This window comes from Triturus cristatus, chromosome 2_1 (assembly GCF_964204655.1).
Source record: "Triturus cristatus chromosome 2_1, aTriCri1.1, whole genome shotgun sequence".
NCBI lineage: Eukaryota > Metazoa > Chordata > Amphibia > Caudata > Salamandridae > Triturus > Triturus cristatus.
The window spans coordinates 457,266,111-457,276,165 of record NC_140581.1 but is presented as its reverse complement, the minus strand read 5'-3'; the positions used below and the strand labels follow the sequence as shown (position 1 = coordinate 457,276,165).

Sequence of the window (10,055 nt, the reverse complement as noted above, 5' to 3'; positions counted from 1 at the left end):
TCAGACCAGTCACAACGCTGCATTGCAGCGTTGTGATTGGCTTAGGGGAGGGAGCCTGGCTGCCTGCTTCCTGGTCCTGTTAGAGTCGGTGGTAGGAGAGCAGGAGCAGAGACGCAGGACCCGGCCTCAAGTTAAGTTTTATTCCAATTAATTATACTTTCCATAAATAGACTTTCCATGCTTGGTAAAAGCATGTGTGGTAAATGCATATGTGTGGTGAAAATGCGTGTGGTAAATGCATGCATGGTATATGGCAGTGTTGTAAGTAATGTAATACAACTGAAAAGGTAAGTGGGAGATTTAAAAATAATTAGTCGGGAGAATGTATTTTCCTCATTGACTTAGACTGAAGCAGAGTCAATTTGTCTGAATCAGTCTTTTGGCATGTATGCTGACGGAGAAACAGGAATTTTTTTGGGCAGTGTAATAACATATCACAAACAAAACAAGAGTTCTAAACTCTTTTTTTGAATGTGCTATGTAAAAGTGCCAGAAATTAAATGTTGAGGCTTGTCACACCCTCTAATCTCTCCCTCCAAAAATGAAGGGCAATTCGTTCTTGATCAGGATTTTTATTTCCTTGCTTATGCGGCCTTGTTTCCAGCAGATCATGATTCGGCAATCCAAATCGGGTGTCTGCATGCAGGAATCGGGAGGCGGGAGACTAGCCTTGAAATTCGTAGTCTCCAGTCTGAATCTGGAGGGTTGGCATGTATGGCAAGCCACTGCTGGGTTGATGGTGGTGGGGCCTCCATTGCCATAACTCCATGGTGCCTACCCACCAAGGTTTAATTTAGTACCTAAGTAGTTTTTATGTTTCTGTGTTTAGACATTATTCTCTTGAATGATTGTACCCCTTTTTTCATAGTCAGTCACTGGCCACCCTTAAGGCTCTATCTGAGATTGGGTGCACACAACAGGCTCCCTCTTACAATATCATTTGTCTCACTAGCAGTTTCAGATGCTTCTTCCTAATATCTGGCCATCAGTAAAACACCATCTCCCTTCAAATAAGCTACCTCACTTACTGCCTTTAATACAGCCTCATACTGCATTGCCTACTACTTAAAGCCAGTTTTAGCTCTTTAATCAAATTGTCTGGGGTGGAACCCCACCAAGGAGGGTGGAGGTCACTGAACTGGAGCTGTGCTATTCTGGACAAACCCTGGCAGGCCTGGTGGCCAGTGTGGGTGCAGCAAGAACAGCAACAGAGAGCATGAGTTGCTGGTATCTGTATGGAGAAGTCAAAGTGCACGTGGTTTTCTTCTGCCACATAGCACAAGCATAGTTTGTAGTTAGTAGTAGTAGGAGGGAGGGTGAACTTTATACAGTGTGTGGGAGGAGGGGGCTTCAAAAAGGATAGATGTTTTGAGACTTCTGTGGTCCCACAGATGGATCAGAACACTCTTTGGCAGGCCCTAAGCCCAGCAAAGTGGCTCGCACAGGCTCGCCGGCCAGACACCCCTGGCTTTAGCTGGGTTTCCATCTGCCACTTGGACGCATTAGATGCAGTTATCTAAAAAAAGACATGGTATTCAAATGTCAAAGAGTAAAGCCTTATTTTATACACTGTGAAATGTGTACACAGTGGTGGCTGGAACCAAAGCTTCTAGCACAGGATGTCCAGTTTGCTTCTTGTTTACATTAAAGTGCAACAACTCCACTCCCACCTACTCCCTTGGTATGACAGACTTATTTAGAGTCTTACAAAGTGGGCCCCTGCCAGGATGTTCAAAGCATGTATAGTGCCTTCCACTTTATAATGCTCAAAGGTAGGGAAAAATCGCTGCCCGTGAATGTTGAAGATGGACGTGACCGATTATTGTAGTACTAGAGGGAAAAGGAAAGTTTGTTGTGGGAAGGACAAGGGTTTTACGATACTTCAGTCGATGGATTCTTCATTCTGGGTTAAGGTAGAGGAAATTCTCCAAGTGATAAAGGAATATCTTGTCAGATATTTACATATTTACAAGCCCCTATTGTCACAGGAACGCCACTTTTTGTGACGTTCCTGTGACGATAGAGTCTTCGCCTTATTTACAAGGCGGCGTTAAGCCACTTAAAGTGAATGTGGTGGGCAATGGGGGATGCAGTGGGCATTCCACCGCAACACCCATTGGTTTACAAGGGTGGCGTAAATAGGAGACGACGCCAAAATTAAGACCAGGGAAAACCTGGTCTTATCTTGGCGAAACAAGAAGAAATGCTTTATTTCTCTTCGTTTTTGCTGTTTCTATTTGTGCAAAAGAAACAATTGATGAACAGAATGCTGGACAATGCAAACATTCCCCTCCAGTCACAAGGATCTGGGTTTAAACCATCATTATTTTGCTCACCACACCACCCCAACCCAGTTTGGACCCAGCCATGTGCAAATCAGCCTTGACCCTGCTCTTTATGGGAACAGTCCAGCCTGAACTGCCAAGCCAGGTCCTCACTGGACCGGAAACAAGCATCCTGGGACCGGTTTCAGGGCCTCACCCGTCATCAGCCAGGCTAGCTTGAATCCAGTGGTGTAGTGAGCATGGGACCCACGTCTGGGCATACCCTACCCACTTAGGGCAACATATGAAAAAGGAACAATTGATGGACGGAATGATGGACAATGCAAACATTCACCCCAGTACAGATCTGGGCCTAAATCCATCAAAATCTTATCAATAATCACAGATAATTTAGCAGATCAACATCTAACCCTGACAAAGATCAGGTTTGAGAGAATACAGCTTTTATCTTAATGGAGCAAGCCTATGAGACAGGTGCAATGATTCCAGGCCCTAATAACAGGTACAGTACAACATCAGACCAAGGCCACCAATAGGACCATAATCCACCCATGACCAGGGACATCGTGTACCTCCTCCCCCTCAGCAGACCACCCCCCCTCCCCACCTTGCTTTAGCTGTTACAGTGGGGGTTGGGTTCTTTATGGGCCTCTACTGGCTGCAAATCTGGAATACAACGTCAATAGAAGAGCAAGCAAGAGAAACAAAAAACGACAGCTGGATAAATAGAACGGGGAAAGAAAGAAGGAATATTTGAAGAAAGGGTTAAAAGAAGGAAGTATGGCTGAATTAGTGGGTGGATTCATGAGTATGTGGATGAATGAGTGGGTTAAAGGATGAGTGAATGATAGGTTGATGGACTGGTGAAAAGTAAAGGGATGGATGTATTGATGAATGGGAGTGAATAAATACGTAGATGGACAGGCGAAAAGATGTCAGAGTAAAGGGATGGATGGATAGGTGGATGGACAGGTGAAAGGATGGCAGAGTAAATGGACGGCTGAGTGGGTAAAAAGAAGAGTGAGTGGCTGCCAGAGTGGATGGATAGCAGAATGGATGGATGTATGGCAGGGTGGATGGATGAATTGCAGAGTTGACAAATGTATGGATGTATGGATGGAAGAGCAGATGCATTGATGGATGAAAGGGAGAGTGCAGAGTGGATGGATGGCAGAGTGGATACGTGTATGGATGAATAGGGTGGAAGAGTGGATGGATGGCGTATTGGATGTATGGCAGAGTGGATGGATAGATGGATGGATGGAGAGATGGCACAGTGTAGGGATGGATGGATGGATGGCAGTGTCTAGGTGGACTGATCCCAGAGTTGAAGGATGGAAAAGTGGATGGTGGCAGAGTGGATGGATTGATGGTGGCAGGGTGGATGAATGGATGGCAGCATGGATGGATGAATGGCAGAGCAGATGGGTGGGCGGATGGATAGCAGAGTGGATGAATGGGTGGAATGATGGATGGCTGGTTGGATGGATGTGTGAATGGATGGAATTGAGGAAGATTGAATGTTAGATGAAAGAATGAATGGATGACAGAATGTAAAGGTGAAATAGTTGATATCAGAAGGTGGATGCAAGGGTGGAAGAATGAATTGATAAATGCATGTAGGGAAGAGATAAGGAGGCAGTTCTAGGGAGGGTCAGAGCCTTTGCATCACTTGCTTGGTGGTATCAGCTCTTTAGTTCAAAGTGGGGGTTATTTTAATTTTCGGGCCACAGGCAACTCCCTTCTCCACGACTGCTTGATCCTTCTATGGGTGCAAAGGTGGACCCGAGTGAATAAAACCTAGCAGCCAGATAGTTCAATTGCCCAGAAACTACAGTTTATTGTTCCTGGAGCTTTCTCAGTACTTTTATTCTCAGAGGGTCACTTTGCAGTAAAGCTGGGCTCGATGACAAGGACAAATGGTGTGCCTTGTCAGCTGCGTGAGGTGAGACATGTTTTATGGCTGATGCCCTTTTACAGAGAGCTCTCTGCGATTGTTCTGCATGTTCAAACACCTCAGATAAGCTCATGGAAGTATGGTAACCACTTATGCGCACTGAGGTTCCAGTACAATGACTTCTCTTTTAGCAAATGGAAGGAGGTAGGAGAACAGTACCTGAGAGAAAATAAGTCCTGAGTGGTTCGGCCACTTGTTCACCGGAACCAGTGAACCTCATCTGTACTTTGTTTCCCAATGAAAGCAATGCATCCACCCACACAGATGGGGCATGGGATACTGGTATCCTGGTCGTCAGTGGTTCTAGTTGTGACAATGCTCCAGAAATCAGTGGGCCAATTCCCTTCAGTTATAAGACACCAAGGCTGCCTGTCTTTTCAATGAACTCTGTCTTCCTTTGTTTCTTCTGGCATTTAACCGGGAAGGGCCTCTTATCTGGACAGAGTAGCATTGTAACAAATGACTCCACTCCCTGGGCTGAATTAGTACCTGATTGCTTTATCAACAGAGCAAGACATTTTATATTTCAATTTTTAATATTTGTTGGGTTTAATAGAGGAAGCTTAAAAAACGGTACCACTAAATAGGAGTGAAATGCAAGGTATAGAGCTACAGATAACTGTTATGCTTGTTTAAGTTTCGTTTAGAAAGAAAATAGCACTAGGATTACTGATATCAATTTGGAAAAAATTCTCTTTGCAAATGGTTGTTTTTCTTCTGGAATGTTTACGGATTAGATTCAATGATTAATTCAAAGTGTATAAATAAAGAGTTAAAATGTAATGATGGTATTAGTTACTAGAACACATGATTGTCTAGAGCTAAACCTATAGTTGAAAGATTTCATCAAATGTATCCCCAAGCGAGAACTAAAGGTACTGGACACCTTTGAGGTAGTTTACTAACCCTAATAAGTACAATGATATAAAGAGGTATAAAGCAAGTTCTTCCAAATTGCGACTGGATATGGGCACGCAAGGCTGATTTGTATTGTATTTCTGCTTTAATTGTGAATTTGATTGTGGTAAATGTATATTAGGTGGTAAGTCATTTAATAAGAATCAACACAATCTTTTAAGTGATGATGAGTGATATATGTACCATGAGTCTAACAACCTTGATTGTGATAATGGGTAATTACAATTTCTGCTTGAGCCCTAATCAGGAAGACTAATGCCAGGATGACCTCTTGTCCCCGAGGGTAACTGAGCGAGGATTGAGTTAGATATAAGTGATTCCTTTATCTAGAACCATTCCAGTAGAGAACTGTCTACGTCACTGTTGCATCTTATCTAGTAGACCTTCTGGTGTCCGTTTTGAAGACACATTAATTTTCATCTAGTCTTGGAGGCATTCATGTCCTTTGCCCACTTTACGCCAATGATTTGCTAATAATGGGTATGACACAATTCGGACTACAAAGAAAGCTAATTGTATATAACAAATATTGTGAATTAAACTAATTGATTATTAATATGGATTAGACTAAAATGTTATTATTTGATTCTACATGCAGATCTTTCACATGATCAATTGGTCAGATAAAAGTGAGGGAAGTTTAATTGCATAAATATCTAAGAATGATTTTTAACAATAAATTAAATTGGAAAATCCCCAAGACTGTAAAATCTTCTGCATCAGCAAGAATAGGGTGGGTTAAAGAAATTTAGAAGAGATTTTGGAAGTCCTTTTCTGAAGTCGGTTTCTATAGCTAATGAAGCCATGGTACTACTACAGCTGTTCAATGGGGCAAAAATTGTATCTTTGAGTGAGAAATCAGATTGGAGAAAGGTGGAAGGTCACTGCCTGGAGAGTTTACTTAAATGTGCCATGGTACAAGCTGGAAGGGTGGAAGCCAACCCGAAGTCCTAGAATCGTACAGTTGTAAAGTTCACATTTATGTCATAAGCAGGACATTTCCCACCAGTCAAACTTGTTTAGCTATTGTAGAGATGAAGCCCAGTTGCCTGTGATTGCAAGATATTTCAATTTCAGTGATTTTAATATATACACCCCTTTAAATTATCGTTGAAGGAATTGCACGATCAGGGTCAAGTGGAAGCTTGAGTCAGAGGACTTACTTATTTGGTCTGGAAGTGATCAATGGTATGTTTGGGAGCCTTATGGCAGGAATGATAAGTTTATCTGTAAGTAACAGATCGACAGAATCCAGCAATGTGAAGTGAAATATTAAGATTTAGAATAGGTCTAATCCACTATATGCCCACTCAGAGGGTTTGCAATTTTTTTAGAAGGTAATGACATCTGCAGTTGTGTTTTGGGGGACTGGTGTCCACATTTACTTATATCATTAGATTGTTTACATCTTTTATCTCAAAGGCATTGTTTTTTTAAAACAGTTTTGCTTAAATATAGGATAAAGAGTTATTAGTATACAATATGATTTTTATTTGCTGGATCTAACTTGTGCAATGGGAAGATTTGTAATGGATCTAAACGATCTGAAAATGTTATATTCATTTTGATCAAATATGCAATATTATATGAATTTTGTGTTCTTGTTTTATTGACTAAGGTTTCCAACTATATTTTACTGCTACTATTCAACTTGACAGTTTCTCTTATTACTCTTTAATATCATAGCATGGCAGGCAATTTAGGTTTCCTTTGTATGGTGATTACTTTTCTATCTAATACTTTCTAATATAGTTGGCACAATTTATGTTGGATGGAAACCATTTATTGAAATATGTACTGTTAAATGTGAGTGTCACTTTTCAGACTTAATTTTCCTGCTTTTGTTTCAAAAGGACCCAGTATCGAACACTACGCCAGTCTATCATTGATATGGTGTTGGCCACTGAGATGACAAAGCATTTTGAGCATGTGAACAAGTTTGTGAACAGCATCAACAAGCCGATTGCAGCTGAAGAATCTAACTCAAATGTAAGAATGACGGTGAAATTAATCTTTCTTCCATTTGAATTTTGTGTCAGTATTTATTTGGATTCCCTCAGTCGACAAAAGCTCCCCTTAGCCAATCAACTGAAAAAGTTTCACGCAATCTTAGAACAATGGTCACCCCCTTATTTACATCAGTCAGTAGCCGCACAATCAGGCTTTTCCAATGTCCTTAACCATAAAGGTATTTTTTCATTGAATCACCAATACTAAAGAGGAGTGAAATGCAGGCTGGGTTAAAAGCGAGTCAGATTAACCGAGGGTGGATGGTGTATGCATGAAGGGCTACATCTCCAGTATCGTTCCTCTCTACATCCCTCTTAACCACACTTGTAGCGCAGCTTAGGCCTGACTATGTTTTACATTATACTTCCTGCTAAGCCTTCAACTTAGAGATAGTACTCTTTACTTTCTGAATGCGGTAGCTGGCAGATGGGGGCACCTGATTCAAATGCATGGCACTAGCAGTCAAGTTAGTGTGTGTGGATGTTGTGTCCCTGCAGCCGTACGCGGTGGGGGGACTGGCTGCAGCCGTACATGCAGGGGGCTGTCCGCCCACGGCGATTTGGGCGCAGGGCCTGGTCACAGGTGAGGCCATCCTTTCAACCTCCTACTGTCCATGGTCAAAAGATATGCTCAGTGATGGAGTTAGGTGAATATTGTCACTGAACAAAAACCAAAGCTTAAAGGAACCTTATTGTTAATTATGGTAATGAGATCTTATTTTATGTTTAAAAAAACTTTAAAAATTAACTTAGAAGAGGTTGAAGTTACGTTATAGTTAGATCTTGTAATAATATAAACACTATTGTTTTAAAACAAAAAACACTGAAATTCATCAGTTATAGTTTACCGACCTAACTGTAACTTGCGCCATTGGCCTGCACTGCTTATGACCTCACATATTACATAACTCATGACGTATTGCCATATGTGACAGAGAATGGATCACTTTCAGATGGGTGGGGGTGTAGGGAAGGGCTTTCTGTACAGGAGACAAATGTTTTCCCGGTGAAGAAAAAAAAAGGAAAAGAAACTGCGTTTGCACAGGGGACCTCATTCCCCGTGTTTTTGAATCTACCGTGTGTGGAATTTCACACAGGAGAAAGGGAGCTTGCAGACATGTCAATTGGAATTCTCAGTAATACACCTGGGGCCGCATAACAGACAAGTCGCATTTTCATTGTTTGTGCTGGCCACACCTTTTAAAAGGTACGCACGGGGCAAACAATGAAAATGCTCCCTATCACCATGCATGTGGTGCCCACAGGGCAGCCGTGAGCTTGTGCTGTCCACTTGAAGCAGATGAGAGATCCCCTTGAAGGCGAGTGCAGTCAGTGACTGCACCTGCCAGCAAGGGGATGTCTGAAGGGGTTCATAGGACCCCCTATCCTCCCTCCAGAGGGCTGCTCTCAGAGGGCGCTCTGACAGTGCTCCACCTTGTAGGTGGCACACTGTCAGTGCGCCTCCTGAGAGTTTCTTTGCCTCTGCACCTGCATATTTAATATGATACAGAGGCAAAGGAATTCCCTCATTTGCATGGGGCACGCCCCCATGCAAATGAGGGAATGCCCCCTGAAGATAGCACTGTTGTTTTATGTGCACTAGCACTATCGGTATTACAGAAAGGGCTGCACACGGTCTGCAGTCCCTTCTGTAATACCAAAGTGCCCTGGGGGTGCGCAAAGCAGACACAAATACCCGTTGTGCCCCCGGGGCACTTTCTGTAATACGGCCCCTGGAGTGCTCCTGATGCAGCTTTCCAGGTATGTTCTGGAGGAGATTAAAAACTTTGCATACACTTGAACCAGAGCCCTACTATACGTTGCTGTCACTGTACTCTAGCCAAGGTAATGCATGTAGTAATATGCTGAAGACTTTATGGACTAGTTCAGAGCATCAGTTAAAGATCTAATGTGCACCTTGATCCCATGGTAAACCTGCAGTGGAATCATAAAGAGCCTTGTTACCCCAGTACATTTCTTTATAAACAGCCATAATGATATAATTAGGCAGATTTCACTATTTTTTTAGCACTTCTGATGCAGTTGTTTCTGAACCCTGGTGTTTACTTGTTTGTGCAGGGTTTATACCCCTGACCTGTTTCTGTCAGTGCTGGTGTTGTCATGTTGGAAAGGAAGGCTTTTTAAATAAGAGTCAAAAGTGAAGGTGCTTGGAACAGATGGATTGATTAGGGCATATGCGGTGTGCCTTTTCTGTTCTGGCTGTAAATCATATACTGTGCTGCGAAGACAGCCACAGCTCTCCCTACGTTTAGCGCTCCGTGGTCTGTTAATAGCATGACTAGTGTGTGAGTAGTGGGTGAGTAAAATGCGTGCACATCAGGATTATTGGGCTGTAATAGCGCAGAGGTACCCCTAGAGTGTGTTGGCCCCTCTCTATTTGTACTAGCCGCCAGCACCAAACAGCAGGAGGGGTCCCTACTGGTAGTAGGCCTACCGCAAGGCAGACTCCCTGGCTCTTTACCACATCCATTTACGGACACCCTCTACCAGACGACGCCCTGCTGACAGAGGAACAGCAAAGTCAGAGCCTGTCTGATTTTCCCATGGAGATTCATCAAGGCAGGGTACTGACAGTCCTAAGTTCCTACCTGCTGCTGTCATCTTTACAGATCCTCCTGCCCCCTGCCTAATTTTTCATCTGGATGCATGCCTGTCTTTAGGTATGTAACCTATGTAATGGTCAGGCTCCAGGCCCCCATGTACATAAAGGGATGACATAGACACAGTGAGTGGTAGGGTATCTGAAACTGGCCCAGGGCACGTGCACTCAGCCCTTTTTTATTGAAAGGGTCACATGACCTGTGACACCTGTGATGGATGGGTGAAGGGTGAGTATGGAAACCAGTCCTCTGGGTGTGACTGGTG

General features: G+C 43.0%; 1 protein-coding gene across 1 annotated transcript in view; it reads left to right on the top strand.

The window, feature by feature from the left end:
• Positions 1-10,055, top strand: part of PDE8B (phosphodiesterase 8B) — a 977,294-nt gene that overhangs the window by 918,629 nt on the left and 48,610 nt on the right. The window contains exon 19 of the mRNA XM_085632271.1: positions 7,014-7,149. Within this exon, the coding sequence (XP_085488397.1) occupies positions 7,014-7,149 (136 nt within the window). The remainder of the gene's footprint in view (positions 1-7,013; positions 7,150-10,055) is intronic.